General features: G+C 42.4%; 1 protein-coding gene and 1 non-coding gene across 3 annotated transcripts; one reads left to right on the top strand and one right to left on the bottom strand.

Moving 5' to 3' along the window:
• Positions 1–4,985: 4,985 nt before the first annotated feature.
• On the top strand, positions 4,986–5,056 carry TRNAG-CCC. The gene has a single exon. It is a non-coding gene; the product is annotated as a tRNA-Gly (tRNA).
• A 700-nt stretch (positions 5,057–5,756) lies between these two features.
• LOC124682963 (vacuolar fusion protein CCZ1 homolog) lies at positions 5,757–11,162 on the bottom strand. 2 transcript variants are annotated; one of them, XM_047217567.1, is made up of 10 exons: positions 10,778–11,159; positions 10,060–10,153; positions 9,314–9,497; positions 9,030–9,139; positions 7,970–8,065; positions 7,710–7,861; positions 7,403–7,646; positions 7,091–7,246; positions 6,617–6,846; positions 5,757–6,106 (listed from the first exon to the last, which is right to left on the bottom strand). In XM_047217567.1, the coding sequence occupies exons 1-10, from the start codon at positions 10,954–10,956 to the stop codon at positions 6,076–6,078; spliced, it is 1,476 nt and encodes a 491-aa protein (XP_047073523.1). In that variant the 5' UTR covers positions 10,957–11,159; the 3' UTR covers positions 5,757–6,075. The 2 variants fall into 2 exon arrangements, with proteins under 2 accessions (XP_047073523.1, XP_047073516.1); XM_047217560.1 differs by having other exon boundaries at positions 7,403–7,861; positions 10,778–11,162.
• Positions 11,163–22,482: the final 11,320 nt, after the last annotated feature.

The following is a 22,482-nucleotide window of genomic DNA, read 5'->3' as shown; positions in this document are numbered from 1 at the left end:
ACATCTCTTCTCTGGAATGCAATGTGAGCTAATTCCCCTTCTTGACTCTGCATATGATCATGCATGGGTGGCTTGTGCTTGTGTAAATTGCTCCATTTTGGATGATGTAGACATCCTAAGCATGTGTGGCTTCTGTCTAATTATTTCTGGTTAAATATGATTGGGCTTAATTGATAGCTTGTTGTGGCTAGATGCCTTGCTGGTGGCTTATTGATTACTTTGAATCATTCTGAGTCTGCCAAGCTTGATAGATGTGCATTTGTACTACATATTCAGTGATGCTATTTTATATCTCTGAATTGGTATTGCTCCCTATCACTGGTGATATGATTTTGTAGGTGTCCAATTTGACAGTGAATATATGACAGTGATGATTCCAAGTTGAATTAACTAGGAAAATGATTTGATTTAATTTGATTTGAATTGCAAGTGTGGTTACTGACTGTCAGTGGTTAATTTGAATGATTTCTGGCTATGCAAGCGAGGAAAATAGGTCTATGTACTTGTGTTAAACTACTTGGTGGCTTCTGCTGCTTTTAGATCTGCTGCTGTGATGCCTCCCTAGTGGAGTGTACATAGCAGTAGATTTAAACAGTATGATCTGCTGCTATTTGTCCCTGCCAATTTTCTGTGATCTAATATTGATAAGAACAGATGCTTTTGCTAGATCTCTTGACCATGCATGTGTATATTTCTGATGGTCTTGCTGTGGGATTCAAAGGCTTCAATGATCATGTGACCATCTTGTGTGTGGAATATCCTATATGTGTATGTGGTGGTGCAAAGCAATTGCTTGGCCAACTCCCATGACAAGGTTTACCTACTGGCTTCTCTCTTTTGGATAGTAACTCATAAGAACAGATATTATCTTGATTTGGTTGCCTTGCCAATGATGCAAAGACTGAGGCACAATATTGGATAAGAACAAATACTATGACTTCGCTTTTAATTCTCTGTGATGACTTAGCATAGCACTACTATGCATATCTGAGAGAAAATCCATCTCTCCATCCTCCTAGATGAAAATCTAGTTGAATGGTGGTTTGATGGAGTGTGGTATATTCTTCTCTTTATTTCCCCTGATCCTAGTTGTGCAAGCTAGTATGCTAAGATGCTTATATTAAATCAATGGATCAACCTGTTGTAGCAGAGTGGAATAGCTTGTGATGATGACCTTGATCTACTGCTTATTTTACTGCACCTCCTCCTAGCTTCTGGATTTGCTTACTATTGTTGATCTTGCAGCTCTGGCTTGATCTTGGTGATGACCTACTTCTTCCTTGTTTGTTTCTTGTTGATTATCTAATATTCTGGATGGATGAAGAACAGAGAATGTTCTTAGTGGTTCCTGGGTTGGTTGATGTGTGCGGGGAGAAATGTGGTGCTTAGACAGTGTGGGCTTTTTATATGTCTGCCTGCTGGTTTGCCCAGCCGACAGCACATCCATGCAAGCCTATGTGTGTGCTGCTAGCTTGCTTGGCTGGTGTATGTGGCCGGGTGCATCTCCCCTTGAGGATCAGCTCGGCCACAAAAATATCTATACGTTTCATCTTATTCTAACCTTGCCACTTGGCTTTACCATTCTGTCTATTCTTCTTTGTTTGTTTTGCAGGTGATCACTTAAACAAGAGGTGATGATCTTCAAATTTAGTTTAGGATTTGATTCTCTTTTCTTATACTTGTAATTGTACTATATTATTATTCTTTATTATTTTTGTAAAGACTTTGTATTGTTGTGTGAATATCAATAAAGGAATATTTTTCCTTGTTGTAGAATATCCTTAATCATGAATTACTTGTCCTTATGAACCTTGTAATATTGGATGATGTAATTAGATGTTAAATAATTTATTTATTTTGAGTTTTATATTTTGTTTGATTAAACATGTTGTATGTTATATAATGGTCTAGAATTCAAATTCCAATTCCAATTTCAAATTGAATTCTTATCGCTCATATTTGATTTGGATTCAAATTGTGTTCCCCAAAAATCAATTAGTTCAATAAAGGTCATGTCGAAGTTTATTGCACTCACGTCGAGTACTAACTCAATTCCACCGATGTAAGAGAAACCTCGATCCTTGATGGGTTTAAGCAAAGATCACAATAAAGTTTATAGCGCTCAACTTGATGATCTATTTTAATTCCAGCAAGGTCAAGTGAAACTTCAGTTGTGACTGCTTTACTTTTAAGCGCGAAAATTCCCCGGATTTTCTATGCATGAATGCAATGCACACATTTGTTTCCTCTATTTTTGTAACCCCAATTCCTGGGATATTACATAAGGCGTCCTTGTTTTACGTGTTTTTCGTTTGACTAAGAATTACTTCAAATATATAATGATTATTTGTATGAAATTAACATCATTAGAAAGTGTTTTTCAATACGAATCCAACGATACTAATTACATATAATATAACCAATATTTTATTGCTCAATTTTTATGGTGGTGAGAGGGGTAGAGAATTCGATCAACGTGTGAAGTTTTTAATAAAATTATATTTTTATAGATTAGGTTAGAGCTTTAGTAGACATCTCCTTGTTGCCCTCTGTTACGATAAGTGATCTTTGGTCCTCTATTCGATGATGAGATCTTCTTCCCGATGTTAATGATGCTTGTGGGAAACTAAATTTCTCTAGGTATGACCCTTTAGATCTTGCTTCGACACTTTGATTTTAGATCTTTTTTCATAGTTGCCGCGGGAAGGATTGTCCTCCAATATTTCCCCGGTTGCTATGTCTAGTGATTCATACCCTCGACTCGTCAACGACGTTGACCAGGTTGTTCGATTATTTTATCCTAACATACTGTTGTTGGTACTCCTGTTGATGGTGATTGCCTACTTTAAATTATGAGAAAACATGTGTTGGCATGATATTTATAGGTCTATGATTTGGTTTTCTTCGCTTGCCTTTAGAAAAAATACAAAATTATATCATAAAATAAGAAATATTTTTATGACCTCAAAGATTAATTCTTTCCGGAAATTCAATTCGGCTCCCGGGTGCGTATGCTCCCTCTACCAAAAAATCATATTTTGAAATGTCGAAAAGATTTAACAAAAAAATTTACATGTACATCTTCATAATATATGTTCATACGTCAAGTTTCACGAAAAACAAATTTTTTTGTGGTCTATGTAAAAAAGATAAAACTTATCTTGTGAAAAGCATTATTTTTAGCACTGATTTTTGTCTTTTTTACACACGTCACATGACAAGTCGTTTTTTTATGAAACAACTTTGTAAGCGTGTAGCACAAGAAGATGTACATGCGAATTTTTTGTTTTATTTTTTTTGAAATACAAAATATATGTATTCAAAATAGAGGGAGCATATGCTCCATTCCTTTCTTTTAGACTTTATTTATTATTGTTGCAGACAGGTCATGTATCTCTATCATATACTCCCTCCATCCCAAAATGTAAGGCGTCTAAGCTTCAACTAAAAGTCAACATCTCCTATTGACCAAGTTTATATGAAAAAATATGAATATCTATAATATCAAATAGACATTTTGAGAAACTATACTTTCTAATGAATCTATTGATATTGATTTGGTATATTGAATAACTATACTTTTATGTATATTTATATTTTTGGACGGAGCAAGTACTATTTTCTTCTAAATATATATTTATTGTAAAATATATGTACTATTTTCATCAACAATATATAATTGCAGGAAATACTTTTTTAAAATACACCCTAGAAGGTGTATTAATAATATAGAAGAATGGCCTAGAAGACTCATAACCCATGAGACGGCTAGTACATGCCACCAACGAAGGGTGATAGCTCCCAAAAGCAAGCCTACTCTCCTGCATGCCACCACAATGGAATTGGCCCGAAAAAAGCTAAAGCTATCTAAGCGGGGAAACCTAGCTAGATGCCACCTATGAAAATCACCATTGATCCTCGTTTTGATGGTTCCTGCAAATGGATTAGCTCCATTGAACACCACGTCATTCCAGTTCCTCCAGGTGCACCAGGATACCAGGACGTTCATCGTCAGAAGATCACGCTAGAGGGCCTTAGGGAAAGACCTCGAGGTCCACCACTCTAGGAAATCTGAATCGGCCCCGGGGAGCAAGTCCAGCTTGCCCCAACAAGAGAGTGCCCACGACCAAACTTCCCAAGCCACCACGCAACCTAGGAGAAAATGTTGAATCATATCTAGTTCCTGATCGCAAAGTGTTCAGGCGGCTTGGTGAGGGAGACCACGCCTATGGAGCCTCTCCGTCGTCCAACGCCGATTCCTCGAGGCGAGCCACACAACCGTAAGGCGCCCAAGATCTCCAAATTTGTGTGGATGCCGATGCCATTGTCTTCCCAGCAAAGAAGGGAGTCCTCCACGTCTGGGGCCAGTTGGACATTGGACAAATGTGCCATAGAGAGAAGAACTCTCGACTGGGCCAGGGGACAATCTCCGAGCCACTCACCCGCTAGCCTATCCTTGACTGTTGGGTGTTGACCTTGTGAGCCACCACTTTAGCCACAAGAGTCAGAGCATAATCATTGATTCTCTATCCATTCAATCGCAGAAAATACTATCAAAATGTCCAACTTGATCAAGAGGCAACGAATACTTCTTCATATGGAGCTCGTAGGAATTCCATCACCAGTAGATAACGGAATACGAACATCATGGATTATTCTACATGCAAATCTAGACAATTTGAGACTTTGAGACAGAGAAATTAGTTTTCAGTTTTCACCAAGCCATTTTTACAGTAAGACACAACGTAATGTAGGATTCGCAATCAGCTTGAACGAATGGTAATCAACACATAATTAAGGGTGACTTTTCACTAGTAGTATAAAGAGCTGGTGGAATTCTCTCAGCATCCAACGGCTGCTAAAGACCCACGAGCGTTTCCCATGTTATCCATGGTTCTAGTGAGTCCTGAGCCTCAGGACTCACTAGAACCATGGATAACATGGCCATGTTAAATATCATTCTTAAGGCAAAGTAAACAACACAGGCGCATCTGGTGTAGTGGTATCATAGTACCCTCCCACGGTACTGACCAGGGTTCGATTCCCTGGATGCGCAATTTTTTTTTTTTTTTTTTTTTGAGAAATGCGCAATTTTTTTAATTAAAGCGTCTTTTCCGATATTTGCTCTATGGCATTACCATTAGTTTCCGTTTTCCCTCTTTTACTTCATCGTGTTTGTTTTCTGGGAGTGCAAAACTGGCATCCTCCTAGCTACCCACGTGAATTTTGTTTTTATGAGCCATCTTTAAGAAATATTGGCACATTTGATGTTTTGACTATGTTTTCAAGAATAGAGATGGTTCCTCCACTCGCATGTTTTTACATGAGAGGTGCACCATCTCCAAAATCGTGAGCAAGATGACTCAAACGCAGCCACGCAGGTGGGTAGTTAAGGCATCAACCTTTCCACCAGCTGCAAGAATTTCATCTTAAGATAGGACAGAGGTTGGAACCCAGGCCATCAAAAATTTGAACTCAGCAGCACGGCACTAAGCATACTGATTGCCAGTCCGAGCATCACACAAATCTTCGCACACACCTTCACTATAACTGTGCAACAAGCGAGGAAAACACAAAGGAGCAAAAGTTGCATTAGAAAGTAGCACCTTAATCTCTTGTTTAAATTTGGAGCCTCTTTTCCATTTCTAATTTCAAACATACTGTATCGCGAACTGGGTACAATATTGAGCAACTCAAAATAACACACCAATGAACTGATCACGGATATGCAATGTGATACATGCAAGGCAACTATGTGAGTCAGCAGTGCAGCGTTAGCATTAAAAAAAAGGAAACGATATGGTCGGTCTTATGTATTCCAGTAGGCTGCAAAACCTTAAAGAAACATGCCGTTCCTGCTTTGCATTATTCTCTAAAGCAGCCTCTAATCTCGCATGGCAAGCAACAACAGGCAGCTGTACAACTGGTATGAGTCTAGTCATGGCATTAGATCCACATTCATTACACAGCATGAGTGATCCAGTGAAAAACCATGTGCTGGATAGTGGGAGGAGGAAGCATGTCGTCGTCTTTTTTTGTGTGAATCTAAAGGGGAAGCATCTCATGCCGGTGCTTTCAGTCTGTAGAGAATGCCCCCTCACAGTACCTGAGAGAGGAATGCAAATATTAACAAGGTTAGATGCAGTTTATGGTCTGTGATGCTACGCTACCTAGGAACAGGAAAATACCAACTCAGGTGGAGTATCATGGAATCACAGTAGGGGACATAATGAGGTCAGGTAAGATATGTTTCTGGCTTTCTGTCCTATAAGTTTCTGCATTCATGTTAAAATAAACGAATTCCAAGAGTACCATTCAAATACAAGTGAAGGTTGCCAGTTTGCTCAAGCAGACGGGTATCTAGGAGAAAAAATCAGAAGGTCTACACAATGCTATATTGGGGCATTAAAAGAGGAGCATATTCTTTCATCACGAACTAAAGCACAATCAAGCAAATATTAATTGCCAGTGAAAGTTGTATAGCTGCCCGACAAAGCATGTCAGCGATTTCTTATCCCAATATGAGACGCATGGATCAGTCATATTAACCATAGTATCATTGGCATGGTCACTGTGAATGCATGGTGAAATTAACCACCACAAAGTAAACAGTCACCTGTTGCTAAATTTCTCAACAGCTGTAGATGCATAAAGAAGTGTTTCACCGCCCTTCTCTAAAGCCATGTAGAGTTCTCGTCCTCGAGTAATTTTAGCAATAACCCATGCATTATTTTTCGCTCTGATGCATACTTCATAATCCTTGTCATGGGTAGGGTCACTCCTCTTAGCTCTTGACTTCTCTAAATCTATTTCTTCTCTTAGCCTATTCAGGGCAAGAAGAGAATCCTGCAAAATTTCAGCATAGAAGGTAATCAACAAACATGATAAAGTAAATCAATCTGAAGGAACACATAACCTAGAAAAATGATTAAACCTAATAAGCAAGCTAGTGCCTACTAAGATGCAGAAATGTAACATCATCAATCTCCATGTACCAGTGTAGCGAAATGGACATATGTTCCCAAACGAATGAATGATCAAGAAAATAATAAACTGTTACGCCGCGATTAACTCAATGGAACGAACAAACCTTTGACAAGGTGGTAACTTTCCCAGGTGGGGAAGCTCTTGATACTTTTCTGTCTGGATCAACAAGTAGGTAACGATATCCAGCGACATGATAGGCATTTTCTCCTCCCCATCCCCGTGTTAGTTTTTGTTCAACAGTAACAATGTTCTGTGATGCCTGCAAGTTGATCAAATTATTTACATTTATTCATGTACATCTTATCATAAACAATATCGAGTAAGGTATGTCGATACTTTTCCACAATCTAGTACTTGGATCAACTCTGAATCAGGAAACTAAGAAAATGATGAAAGTTGTGCAAAGATCACACACATTTTCCAGAAGATGCTTCTTGACGTGAGCAATGCCCTCTTCTCCATTTATTACAGAAGAAGCTGGAATCAGCAGTAAGATAGTAAGGTTCTTGTGCTGATAAACGCACAGATACATGCGCTCCTCTGCCTGCTGGAACCACAATATCGGAGTCAATGGTACAGCAGCACGAACTTCTGTAGTTGCAAAGTCAGCAGCAACAAAACCATCCTTCCCCTTGGACAATTTCTCACGCTGGAGTGGCCTGAAATTATGATGCATCTGATTTTGTCCACCAGGAGAAGTGTCACGAGATCGACTATGATACCTTTCTGCTGCAGCTCCATTTGACGAACTTGAAGCGGGGCCAGCATTAACATAAGCCCCTTTCCGCAGATAGGACCACGAATTTGCATTAGAGTATAAAGCACGAGGAGTCAACCTCAGGATAGCATAAGTGTATAGGTTTAATGTATCATCCTACAAGATTAATGAAGAACTTAGAATCTTCAACACACGCAAATCACATGCCATGAATCAGAAATGAAAAAAAATTCAAAAGAAGTAGTGATTACAGGGAGATCATACCGGGGGAAGTGTTGTAGACACCAAGAGGTCCTCAAACAATACAATTGATTGGCAGATTACGTTTCCAAGACATGACCCAAGAACTGCGGTGAGTGACTGAAATACTAAAACATCAATGGCTGAAATAGATGGATGGAACTATTACAATCAACATGATTCTAGATATTCTTAAAAAACACGATTCTAGATCATACAGTAACAAACAATATTTTCACACTGCTTCTGCAGATAAACTAAAAGCGTTATATGGTATTTGGATTGGTTCCAGAAAAAATTCTAACGAGGTAAGCTTTTAGATACTTATCCAGATTCCAGAACGACTTCGAACTGTCTTACAAGCCTAAAATGAAAGGAGCCACTTTTTACATATCGAAAAATAATACTATACCTCTGATCCAAATTAGTTGACGCAGGTTCAGTGAACCTAGACAGATTTAGGTAACATTTTGCCTAAATCTGTGCCAATTAATTTGGATCAGAGGGAGTACTATATTTAAAAACCAGCAAAGGAGACATGTTTGACAATTGCATATAACATAATCTATGAAGTATGAAAGAACAGAAGGTTAGTTTTTCAGTGGAACCAGCTGGTAACATCGAATATTGGACAGGATAGGACAAGATTTCACAAAGAAAAATGGGAATAGTAACCTGTTTACAGATACAAAATTATTTCGTTTAGTTGATCCAAGTTATGACTAGTGAGCACTTAGCTACTAACCAGTTCCTCGCCAAGGAACCACATACCCGTCTAGGTCAGATCTAGGTGTTCGGTATTGCAGTGCACCAACATTCCTATAATACAATACTGGCCTCATACAGGAACTAGGTCTGACATGGGGTTTACAAACCAGAATACAACTCTACTAAAAAACGCATGCAATAAGCCTGCCTGATTTTCTATACAGAAACAACGCGAGAAAAGGGGGCTTAGTATCATGGAAATGATTTCAACTTATCAAAGTTCTGAGAGAGTAAGAGACAAAAAAAAATCTACAGTTAGATGGCATTTCAGTAACCAAGAGATGAAAACATAAGATTTCAGAACTGTACAGCTTACCTGAACTTCAAGTGCCACTTCTCGTGAGACTGTTAACATTTGAACTGTTCCCCGCTCCGTTAGGCTATCACGGTAGGTAGGCAATTGTAGCTTTTTGCCAACAATAAAATCTGCCCAGAACATAGAATACCAGGTATGGATAGAATTAGATTACCTAATAACTTCGCAAATACCTTCTTAGTTTCTATTAGAGAAGGTTCAATTCAATTGATCCTAACACACATTTAATACATCGTATTAAAGTCGAAGCAGTTATGATGACCACAGCTTAATGGAAAACTAACCGCTTAAATAATCTGTAACAAATGTGTGGAGGTGACCGCGGGCAAGTTCAGCACTTGGTTGTCTGTCAAGTAAAGCTCGGATTGGTCCATGAAACATTGTGAAAAGTGAGTGTGATTCTTTGAGTATTCCTTGCAATGCACCGAAACGTAAAGTTGATTCGCTGTCCTTAGCTTTCTCTACCACCTGCATATAAAACTGCACATTAACAATTTGGGCAGTAAAGAAAGGAATGATTCGTTCAAGTTATTGTTGTGCAGAGGATGCAAATCCAAATTTGTAAGCAAACAAGGTGCAGATTAAAGAACAAGTGCTACATTCATCAACTAAAGATCAAAAGTCTACCGCAAATGTTCCCATCAAGTGTGTAACATGCAAAAATGCTCATCTACGTTTAGTCCATTGTTGTACAGCATGGGTACATGCCACACAAGGCAAGTCTTTTTATTCCATCTTAGGATATTCTATTGACTCTACAGATAAATCCTTCCATATACTGCGATAAGTAGCATGGAATGGTAACAGCGGCCATCTAGTCACCACTTATTCAGTTATTCTGCACTAACTACTAACATTTACATTCTGCAGTTAGATTAAAGGAACAATGTCATCAAGAAGCATACATTCTTAACAAGAAAGCAGTTCACTCAAACAACGGTGAACTAACAAAGACACATATAGCCATACATCATCAAAACAACAATTACTGAACCCAAATGCCAACTATAATGTAGCGAACAGCCATTACCAGAACCATCCAAATATCTGGCTCAGCTTGGTAAAACACGTGGGAGTGTCTATCTGATTCTATCACCTCACAGTCATCTTCAGGAGAAAATATTCTGCACATAACTCACAGAACTAGCATTAGAGAGATGAAACGGCTGAACACATCAAAATAAGGCAAGAAAAGAATTATAGCACAATAAAGATTAACAGTTGGTTGCAGAACAAAAGCATTGCTGCCTATAATGAGCTCCCCAATCTTCAGATCTTTATGGCTCCATGTTAGTCTGTGTTAATAGATGTTTGCGATAGTCCAGAAATGTAATCGGATATGTGAATTCTCGGCATAAGGGGCAATAATGTAAAGAGTCTAGTAGCCTTAAAAGTAAGACGTGCACAAATGGCGTACATTTATAAACAATACTTTGACCCTTAAACACTGAGAGGTGCACAGCTAGCATATGCAAGTTCTTGCTTGTAAAATCTAACTGGGAGACCCGTGCCAACAAACTGAATAGCCTTAAATTCGCATTGCATTAGGTACGGATCTGCCACAACAAGCAGCTTAGTGAAAAATTGTGCCTAATTATGTTTCGGGAGCAGCATGGTGGCACCTATTACCGCACTAGATCATCAGACTGTGTGAAGTGTAAACAGACAAGACGGTAGTTCGTGCGACTAAATGTGCAGGTTCAGTTCGTGCGAGAAATTCACGCAGCGGGAAGGAGACGCGGGCCGACCTGGTGAAGGTGATGATCCCTTCGCAGAGGCCGATGACGGAGAGCTGGAGCAGGATGGGGCAGTCGGCGGGGTGGAAGAAGAGGATCTTGTCGAGCTCCTGCCCCTCCTGCTGCCCCCTCCGGAGGTCGAAGACGCACAGCTGCGCCCCGTCGATCGCGGCGGCCGAAGACAGCCCCATCTTGACCGGAATTACCGAGGAACCACCGGCGCGACCGGCGAGCCCCTTGGAGGAGACCTGGAAGTCGAATCGCGCAGCCGGAGGTAGCTTCGTTGGGCGCTTGGTCGTGGGAGAGAGAGAGAGAGATCCGGCGAACTCGCGCCCAGTGGGGGCGGCAGCGGCGGAGGGGGAGAGGAGAGGTGGGGTGATGCGGCGGCAGGGAGGAAGGAGGAGGGCGTGGAACTGGACGGGTGGTTGGCTTGGCTGGGATCGGCGACTGTGGTGCGGGACGGGACGGGACCGGTCGGTGCGGTACGGGAGGGGACAGGACGGAAAGGTAGGGTCGTGGCCGGGGCCTCGGGGCATCTGTAAATCTGTTCTGAACAGAATGACGGTATGATTGCGTTTGAATCTATAACTTTGAAATTTTGAAATCAAATTCAAGCATAGAGTAGTGTGCCAATACAACGAATGATCCAAATAGTGAAATAGAAAATAAATAGTGCAAGAAAGACCCGTCTCTGCTTTCCCCTTCCCATGCTCTCTACCCCGAGTAAGGCGCAAGGGTGAAGCTTCGTCTCCCTCCTTCCACCACCCATGGCTAACCTGCGGGTTCAACTCTCCTCCGCCAAACGCTCTGGCGGCGGAAGGGGTGGAGAACCCCCGCGTCTTTCTGTGGGTTTGTAGATAGGTTAGGGTTAGGTCTTCCTGGCAGTGCACCGTTTATGGTGGCGGCGGCGCCAAGCTGGCGAATAAGTTTGCCTTCTCCCCCTCCCCCCCCCCCACCCCATCTCGACGACGACGTCCAGGGCTTGGAGGCGTAGATTCCTGCAATCCTTCTTGGGTGCTGATGCTAGGGTTTGCGAGGAACTTCGGCGAGGCAGCGACGGCGATGTTCCCAAGCACTTTTGTTCCCTAGTCTCGTCTCTGTCGCGTCGATGCAACCTCCGGCACTGACGGGAGACTCGTGGGAAGCTGTATCTGGAGGCCTTCAATGCATCTGTGGCGGCAAGGCTCGGATTGCGGCACTTCTGGAGCGAGGTATGTGGTTGCTGGAAGGCGGCTCTGCCCCTCTTTCTCGACTCTGCCGACGAAAGCTGGTAGTGCTGAGATCCGAGCGGCACTGGGATTCTTCACGGCCGATGCCCCATCAGAAATGGTCCCGTCGTTCACGGTGGGCTACTTGTGTGGCTCACAAAGCAGGTGATCTGCGAGGGTGCTGTCTCGGAGCTTGGGATCTTGGTTCGACGGCGATCTGCTCTCCGGCCGGCGTGCGGCAGCGGCATCAAGTGGCAGTTTGAACAAGGACATTCAAGGATGTTAATGTTTTTTTTCTTTTCTGTAGGGGTCTTTGTGCAATGTTTTCAGGACGCGTGTTCTCTAGATCTTTCTGGATATCTCCATGCATGTGTTGTAATCCCTTTGACTAATAATATATGCACGTAATGTTTCCTAAAAACGGAACATAAAGTGCAACCACCGCCAAATTATCGCCAAATAGCTGCCCCTCCTTGTAACGACCCAGTTTATTTGCAAGTGACGTCAACATCGGGATCACCTTGCCCGCAAGCGGCAAGAACATGTGATCGCAGCCTCGGAGTCGGAAGGGAAATCCCACAAGTCTACTACCTCAGCAGTGATACCTAGCAATCCACCAATCAAAAGTACCCGGAGACAAGTCAAAGAGAATCCATGCAGCGTTGGTGATAAACTAGATCAAATGAAATGGTGCGAGTAGTGGGGTAACATAAGATCCACCTGTAGGTGTGTGCCTTGTGAGGCCATCTGGGATTAGATCGTTGATTGGGCGGACCCTGGGTGTCGTGTTCTTTTATCTCTCGCTCTCACTTTCCAAAATTGGATCATGCCTTTGAATCAGTGCTTGTTAGTGAAATCATAGAGTAGATCACGAATCCTTGCTTGTTCGTCGTCCTACTACCAATAGAACTGTTACATTTTGTATCAGAGCCTTCGATCTCTCAATCCTTTGTGAGTTTGAGCAGATCGAAGGTGACTGTAAGACTTGGCGACATGTGTGAATTTCGCTTTGATAAAATTTGCGCAAAGACCCACAACACAGGGACGCCTAGGGCAACGGCCCGGGGCATGGCAGTGGTGGCCTCCTTCTCCGTCGGAGGTGGGCGAGCAGCTGGTTGTGACGGATCTCACGATCCCACAACTAATCCCAACAATGAGTTAGGAGAGGTGTGACTGCCGGTGAAAAACGAGCCCTAACACTAGTCATGGCAGGTGATGGTGGCGTATATGAAAGGACACGGATGTCGCCTAGAGGGGGGGTGAATAGGCGATTTAAAACTTTTACGAGATGGGCTTAACAAATGCGGAATAAAACTAGCGTTTACTTTGTCAAGCCCAAAGCCTATATACTATGGTTCATCTATGTGCACCAACAACTTATTTTAAGCAAGAGTTCACCTATGTGCACCAACAACTTATGCTAAGCAATACAAGCAAGTATGTGATAGCAAGATATATATAACTTCAAGCACGATGGCTATCACAAGGTAAAGTGCATAAGTAAAGAGCTCGGGTATAGAGATAACCGAGGCACGCGGAGATGATGATTTATCCCGGAGTTCACACTCTTGCGAGTGCTAATCTCCGGTGGAGAGGTGCGGTTGCTTAGTGCTCCCGAACGCCACAAGAGGCTCACCTTGAGGTGTGGTTGCTTGATGCACACCAACGCCACAAAGGCCTCACCCCAAGATGCGGTACTCACACCACACACCGAACGCCACGAAGGCGCCTCACCTAAATCTCCGGTGACCCTCGCCACAAAGGCCTAGGTCACGGTACCACTAAGGGATTTCCTTCGAGGCGGAAACTGAGCCTTACACAACGATTGGGGCACACATCCACAACTTAATTGGAGGCTCCCAACAAATCGCCACAAAGGCCTAGAATCCGTCTAGGGTTCCAAGAACCCAAGAGTAACAACCTTCTTGTTTTCACCACCACGAATCACCGTGGAGAACTCAAACCGATGCACCAAATGCAATGGCAAGAACACCACAAAGATGCTCAAGTCCTTCTCTCTCAAATTCCAACAAAGCTACAAAAGCTATTGGGGGAATAAGAGAGGAAGAACAAAGAGGAGAACACAAAATCCTCCAAGATCAAGATCTAGAGGGTTCCCCTCACAAAGAGAGGGATTTGATTGGTGAAGATGTAGATCTAGATCTCCTCTCTCTTTTCCCTCAAGAATATGCAAGAATCATGGGAGGAATCAAGAACTAGGGCAATCTTTGAAGGACAACAATGGAGGGGAGAGAGAGAGTGAACCAACCAGCCCAAGGAGGAAGAAGGGGGTCTTATATACCCCCTCCCAACGAAATATGACCGTTTGGGACCTCCCAGGCCGGAAAATCCGCCCTCGGGCCGGATTATCCGCCCCCCGAAAATCGCCCCTGGACTGGGCCGGATATTTGCCCAGAATTGGTCATTCGGGCCGGATTATCCGCCCCCCCCAGAAAACTGCAGAAATACCAAAACTAAAACGGGCATAACTTTAGCATCCGGACTCCGATTTTGATGATCTTGGGCTTGTTTTGAAGTTAGGAAGAAGCTCTACAAGATCATGCAGGAAACCATCATAGTCCAACAAGGGAGGATAGAAACAAATGATGAAAGGTTTGACCTATCTAAAAAAGACATACCGGTAAAACCTCCAATCTCGAAAATGCAACAAGTTGCCCATGCAAAAACCATTCTCAATGAACTAGAGCTTGTCATGAGAATAAGCACAAGCTCTAAAACATCACATGGATAAGATCCAAATAAAACCAAGAAAGATGATGAACCAAACTCGAAAGCGCAACAAGTGATCTATGCGAAATCCGTTTTCGATGAACTAGAGCTTGTCATGAGAATAAGCACAAGCTCTAAAACATCACATGGATAAGGTCCAAATAACAACCAAGAAAGATGATGCAAGGATGCAAAGGTTTGAGCTCTCTCCGAACGATACGATCGAGTTACTCACTCGAGAGCCCTCTTGATAGTACGGCAACTAAACTATAAACCGGTCTCCAACTACACTATGAGACCGGTGAGAAAGAAACTTGATACGTCTCCGACGTATCAATAATTTCTTATGTTCCATGCTACATTATTGATGATATCTACATGTTTTATACACATTATATGTCGTATTTATGCATTTTCCGGCACTAACCTATTAACAAGATGTCGAAGAGCCGATTCTTGTTTTCTCGCTGTTTTTGGTTTCGAAATCCTAGTAAAGAAATATTCTCGGAATTGGACGAAATCAACGCCCAGGGTCCTATTTTGCCACGAAGCTTCCAGAAGACCGAAGGAGAGTCGAAGTGGGGCCACGAGGTGGCCAGACACCAGGGCGGCGTGATGGCGTGTATTTCACACGTTCGTTGGGAACCCCAAGAGGAAGGTATGATGCGCACAGCAGCAAGTTTTCCCTCAGAAAGAAACCAAGGTTTATCGAACCAGGAGGAGCCAAGAAGCACGTTGATGGTTGATGGCGGCGGGATGTAGTGCGGCGCAACACCAGAGATTCCGGCGCCAACGTGGAACCCGCACAACACAACCAAAGTACTTTGCCCCAACGAAACGAGTGAGGTTGTCAATCTCACCGGCTTGCTGTAACAAAGGATTAACCATATTGTGTGGAAGATGATTGTTTGCAAGAAAACAGTAAAAACAAGTATTGCAGCAGATTTGTATTTCAAGTATTAAAGAATGGACCGGGGTCCACAGTTCACTAGAGGTGTCTCTCCCATAAGATAAAAGCATGTTGGGTGAACAAATTACGATCGGGCAATTGACAAATAGAGAGGGCATAACAATGCACATACATGTCATGATAAGTACAATGAGATTTAATTGGGCATTACGACAAAGTACATAGACCGCCATCCAACTGCATCTATGCCTAAAAAGTCCACCTTCAGAGTTATCATCCGAACCCCTTCTAGTATTAAGTTGCAAAGCAACGGACAATTGCATTAAGTATGGTGCGTAATGTAATCAACAACTACATCCTTAGACATAGCATCAATGTTTTATCCCTAGTGGCAACAAGCACAACACAACCTTAGAGGTTTCGTCACTCCCCGGATATCAATGCGAGCATGAACCCACTATCGAGCATAAATACTCCCTCTTGGAGTTACTAGCATCAACTTGGCCGAGCCTCTACTAATAACGGAGAGCATGCAAGATCATAAACAACACATAGGTAATAACTTGATAATTAACATAACATGGTATTCTCTATCCATCGGATCCCGACAAACACAACATATAGTATTACGGATAGATGATCTTGATCATGTTAGGCAGCTCACAAGATCCAACAATGAAGCACAATGAGGAGAAGACAACCATCTAGCTACCGCTATGGACCCATAGTCCAGGGGTGAACTACTCACTCATCACTCCGGAGGCGACCATGGCGGTGTAGAGTCCTCCGGGAGATGAATCCCCTCTCCGGCAGGGTGCCGGAGGAGATCTCCGAATCCCCCGAGATGGGATTGGCGGCGGCGGCGTCTCCGGAAGGTTTTCCGTATCGTGGTTTTTCGCATCGGGGGTTTCGCGACGGAGGCTTTAAGTAGGCGGAAGGGCAACGTGGGGGCCACACGAGGGCCCCACACCACGGGTCGGCGCGGCCAAGACCCGGGCCGCGCCGCCCTATGGTGGCGGCCCCTCGTGGCCCCACTTCGACTCCTCTTCGGTCTTCGGAAGCTTCGTGGCAAAATAGGACCCCGGGTTTTGATTTTGTCCAATTCCGAGAATATTTCGTTACTAGGATTTCGAAACCAAAAACGAGTAGAAACAAAGAATCGGCTCTTCGGCATCTTGTTAATAGGTTAGTTCCAGAAAATGCACGAATATGACATAAAGTGTGCATAAAACATGTAGATATCGTCAATAATATGGCATTGAACATAAGAAATTATCGATACGTCGGAGACGTATCACGGCGCGGCCCAGGCCCTGGCCGCGCTGGCCTGTGGTGTGGGCCCCTCGTGCCGCCTCTTTACCTGCCCTTCCGCCTACAAATAGCCTCCGTCGCGAAACCCCCAGTACCGAGAGCCATGATACAGAAAACCTTACTGAGACGCCGCCGCCGCCAATCCCATCTCGGGGGATTACGGAGATCTCCTCCGGCACCCTGCCGGAGAGGGGATTCATCTCCCGGAGGACTCTTCACCGCCATGGTCGCCTCCGGAGTGATGAGTGAGTAGTTCACCCCTGGACTATGGGTCCATAGCAGTAGCTAGATGGTTGTCTTCTCCTCATTGTGCTTCATTGTCGGATCTTGTGAGCTGCCTAACATGATCAAGATCATCTATCCGTAATTCTATATGTTGTGTTTGTCGGGATCCGATGGATAGAGAATACTATGTTATGTTAATTATCAAGTTATTACCTATGTGTTGTTTATGATCTTGCATGCTCTCCGTTATTAGTAGAGGCTCGGCCAAGTTTTTGCTCTTAACTCCAAGAGGGAGTATTTATGCTCGATAGTGGGTTCATGCCTCCATTAAATCTGGGACAGTGACAGAAAGTTCTAAGGTTGTGGATGTGTTGTTGCCACTAGGGATAAAACATTGATGCTATGTCTAAGGATGTAGTTATTGATTACATTACGCACCATACTTAATGCAATTGTCTGTTGTTTTGCAACTTAATACTGGAAGGGGTTCGGATGATAACCTCAAGGTGGACTTTTTAGGCATAGATGCATGCTGGATAGCGGTCTATGTACTTTGTCGTAATGCCCAATTAAATCTCACTATATTTATCATGTCATGTATGTGCATTGCTATGCCCTCTCTATTTGTCAATTGCCCGACTGTAATTTGTTCACCCAACATGCTTTTATCTTATGGGAGATACACCTCTAGTGGACCGTGGACCCCGGTCCTATTCTTTACATCGCATACAATCTACTGCAATACTTGTTTTACTGTTTTCTGCAAACAATCATCTTCCACACAATACGGTTAATCCTTTGTTACAGCAAGCCGGTGAGATTGACAACCTCACTCGTTTCGTTGGGGCAAAGTACTTTGGTTGTGTTGTGCAGGTTCCACGTTGGCGCCGAATCCCGGTGTTGCGCCGCATTACATTCCGCCACCATCAACCTTCAACGTGCTTCTTGGCTCCTCCTGGTTCGATAAACCTTGGTTTCTTTCCGAGGGAAAACTTACTCGCTGTGCGCATCATACCTTCCTCTTGGGGTTCCCAACGGACGTGTCATCTACGCGCATCAAGATCGTGTTTCGGCGCCGTTGCCGGGGAGATCAAGACACGCTGCAAGGGGAGTCTCCACAATCCAATCTCTTTACTTTGTTTTTGTCTTGCTTTATTTTATTTACTATTTGTTTGCTGCATTATATCAAAACACAAAAAAATTAGTTGCTAGTTTTACTTTATTTACTGTCTTGCACACTATATCAAAAACACAAAAAAATTAGTTACTTGCATTTACTTTACTTGATTCATCATGTTTCCTTTTAATTTTACCACAAAAGACATACCGGTAGGACGTGGGTCTATAGTTGGGAGAAACAATATAGAAGAATTTTTCAATCATGTTAGTACCATTGAAGATTTTGAAGATAGACACTTGGTAGAACTTGCTCCTACTTATGAAATTGCTGCTGCTGCTTTAGTTCGCATGTTGGAAACTAAATTTGTTAATCTCAATCCTATAATCCAACACATGTTTCTTACACTCGGTGATATGGAAGAAGGGGAAAAGAAAGATTTTGTTTTAGAAACCCTTCTTAGAGAATTTGGTGGTATAGCAAGAGAGGCTAGAAAGGTCTTTATTAAATATAAGATGCTTGGTTCTTATACCAATTTTGTTAGTATTCTTGAAAAGATGGACATGGAGAGAGTAAGGTACACTAATAATATTAATGGTGGTGGGGAGATCAAAGCACCAATACCATGTAAGCTCCTAGCAATGAATGAAGCGTTAGAAAATAACTATGCTTGGCTTGTTCCTGAAAATTTGTTTGATGAGAGTAGCAAGCCCAAGACTAATGAAAAGGGAGCCGCTGAAACTTATGTATCTAATATACTATGCATGGTTGAGAAAACTCCAAACCCCGCTGAAGATGCTTCATCTCTTGATAATACTTGATATACACTTTACGCGCCTAGGCTGAAAGGCGTTAAAGAAAACGCTTATGGGAGACAACCCATGTTTTTACTACGGTATTTTTGTTTTATATTTGAGTCTTGGAAGTTTTTTACTACTGTAGCAACCTCTCCTTATCTTAGTTTTATGTTTTGTTGTGCCAAGTAAAGTCTTTGATAGTAAAGTTCATACTAGATTTGGATTACTGCGCAGTTTCAGATTTCTTTTCTGTCACGAATTTCGACCTGCCTCCCTGTAGGTAGCTCAGAAAATTAAGCCAATTTACGTGCGTGATCCTCAGATATGTACGCAACTTTCATTCAATTTGGGCATTTTCATTTGAGCAAGTCTGGTGCCTCAATAAAATCCATCTTTACGGACTGTTCTGTTTTGACAGATTCTGCCTTTTATTTCGCATTGCCTCTTTTGCTATGTTGGATGAATTTTTTTGATCCATTAATGTCCAGTAGATTTATGCAATGTCCAGAAGTGTTAAGAATGATTGTGTCACCTCTGAACATGTTAATTTTTATTGTCCACTAACCCTGTAATGAGTTGTCTCGAGTTTGGTGTGGAGGAAGTTTTCAAGGATCAAGAGAGGAGTATGATGCAATATGATCAAGGAGAGTGAAAGCTCTAAGCTTGGGGATGCCCCGGTGGTTCACCCCTGCATATTTTAAGAAGACTCAAGCGTCTAAGCTTGGGGATGCCCAAGACATCCCCTTCTTCATCGACAACATTATCGGGTTCCTCCCCGAAACTATATTTTTATTCCATCACATCTTATGTGCTTTGCTTGGAGCGTCGGTTTGTTTTTGTTTTTGTTTTTGTTTGAATAAAATGGATCCTAGCATTCACTTGTATGGGAGAGAGACACGCTCCGTTGTTGCATATGGACAAATATGTCCTTAGGCTTTACTCATAGTATTCATGGCGAAGGTTGAATCTTCTTCGTTAAATTGTTATATGGTTGGAATCGGGAAATGCTACATGTAGTAATTCTAAAATGTCTTGAATAATTTGATACTTGGCAATTGTTGTGCTCATGTTTAAGCTCTTGCATCATATACTTTGCACCCATTAATGAAGAAACACCTAGAGCTTGCTAATTTGGTTTGCATATTTGGTCTCTCTAAAGTCTAGATAATATCTAGTATTGAGCTTTGAACAACAAGGAAGACGGTGTAGAGTCTTATAATGTTTACAATATGTCTTTTATGTGAGTTTTTCTGCACCGTTCATCCTTGTGTTTGTTTCAAATAACCTTGCTAGCCTAAACCTTGTATCGAGAGGGAATACTTCTCATGCATCCAAAATCCTTGAGCCAACCACTATGCCATTTGTGTCCACCATACCTACCTACTACATGGTATTTCTCCGCCATTCCAAAGTAAATTGCTTGAGTGCTACCTTTAAAATTCCATCATTCGCCTTTACAATATATAGCTCATGGGACAAATAGCTTAAAAACTATTGTGGTATTGAATATGTACTTATGCACTTTATCTCTTATTAAGTTGCTTGTTGTGCGATAACCATGTTTCGGGGACGCCATCAACTATTCTTTGTTGAATATCATGTGAGTTGCTATGCATGTCCGTCTTGTCTGAAGTAAGAGAGATCTACCACCTTAATGGTTGGAGCATACATATTGTTAGAGAAGAACATTGGGCCGCTAACTAAAGCCATGAATCATAGTGGAAGTTTCAGTTTTCCACATATATCCTCAATCTCATATGAGAATAATAATTGTTGCCACATGCTTATGCATTAAAGAGGAGTCCATTATCTGTTGTCCATGTTGTCCCGGTATGGATGTCTAAGTTGAGAATAATCAAAAGCGAGAAATCCAAAATGCGAGCTTTCTCCTTAGACCTTTGTACAGGCGGCATGGAGGTACCCCATTGTGACACTTGGTTAAAACATGTGTATTGCGATGATCCGGTAGTCCAAGCTAATTAGGACAAGGTGCGGGCACTATTAGTATACTATGCATGAGGCTTGCAACTTGTAAGATATAATTTACATAACTCATATGCTTTATTACTACCGTTGACAAAATTATTTCATGTTTTCAAAATAAAAGCTCTAGCACAAATATAGCAATCGATGCTTTCCTCTTTGAAGGACCATTCTTTTTTACTTTTATGTTGAGTCAGTTCACCTATCTCTCTCCACCTCAAGAAGCAAACACTTGTGTGAACTGTGCATTGATTCCTACATACTTGCATATTGTACTTGTTATATTACTCTATTGTGACAATTATCCATGAGATATACATGTTACAAGTTGAAAGCAACCGCTGAAACTTAATCTTCCTTTGTGTTGCTTCAATACCTTTACTTTGATTTATTGCTTTATGAGTTAACTCTTATGCAAGACTTATTGATGCTTGTCTTGAAGTACTATTCATGAAAAGTCTTTGCTTTATGATTCATTTGTTTACTCATGTCATTACCATTGTTTTGATCGCTGCATTCATTACATATGCTTACAATAGTATGATCAAGGTTATGATGGCATGTCACTCCAGAAATTATCTTTGTTATCGTTTACCTGCTCGGGACGAGCAGAACTAAGCTTGGGGATGCTGATACGTCTCCGACGTATCGATAATTTCTTATGTTCCATGCTACATTATTGATGATATCTACATGTTTTATACACATTATATGTCGTATTTATGCATTTTCAGGCACTAACCTATTAACAAGATGCCGAAGAGCCGATTCTTTGTTTCTAGCTGTTTTTGGTTTCGAAATCCTAGTAAAGAAATATTCTCGGAATTGGACGAAATCAACGCCCGGGGTCCTATTTTGCCACGAAGCTTCCGGAAGACCGAAGGAGAGTCGAAGTGGGGCCACGAGGTGGCCGGACACCGGGCGGCGCGGCCCGGGCCCCGGCCGCGCCGGCCTGTGGTGTGGGCCCCTCGTGCCGCCTCTTCACCTGCCCTTCCGCCTACAAATAGCCTCCGTCGCGAAACCCCCGATACCGAGAGCCACGATACGGAAAACCTTACTAAGACGCCGCGCCGCCAATCCCATCTCGGGGATTCGGAGATCTCCTCCGGCACCTCTGCCGGAGAGGGGATTCATCTCCCGGAGGACTCTTCACCGCCATGGTCGCCTCCGGAGTGATGAGTGAGTAGTTCACCCCTGGACTATGGGTCCATAGCAGTATCTAGATGGTTGTCTTCTCCTCATTGTGCTTCATTGTCGGATCTTGTGAGCTGCCTAACATGATCAAGATCATCTATCTGTAATTCTATATGTTGTGTTTGTCGGGATCCGATGGATAGAGAATACTATGTTATGTTAATTATCAAGTTATTACCTATGTGTTGTTTATGATCTTGCATGCTCTCCGTTATTAGTAGAGGCTCGGCCAAGTTTTTGCT

The sequence above is a fragment of the Lolium rigidum genome, chromosome 1 (assembly GCF_022539505.1).
Source record: "Lolium rigidum isolate FL_2022 chromosome 1, APGP_CSIRO_Lrig_0.1, whole genome shotgun sequence".
NCBI lineage: Eukaryota > Viridiplantae > Streptophyta > Magnoliopsida > Poales > Poaceae > Lolium > Lolium rigidum.
This window is presented reverse-complemented; position numbering and strand designations above follow the sequence as displayed.

Coding starts and splice junctions, on each gene's coding strand:
- LOC124682963 (XM_047217560.1), bottom strand. CDS start 10,956: ATGGGGCTGTCTTCGGCCGCCGCGATCGACGGGGCGCAGCTGTGCGTC. Junction 10,154..10,777: donor GGGATCATCACCTTCACCAG/GTCGGCCCGCGT, acceptor AGTTATGTGCAG/AATATTTTCTCCTGAAGATG. Junction 6,847..7,090: donor AAGTTACCACCTTGTCAAAG/GTTTGTTCGTTC, acceptor GAAATTTTGCAG/GATTCTCTTCTTGCCCTGAA.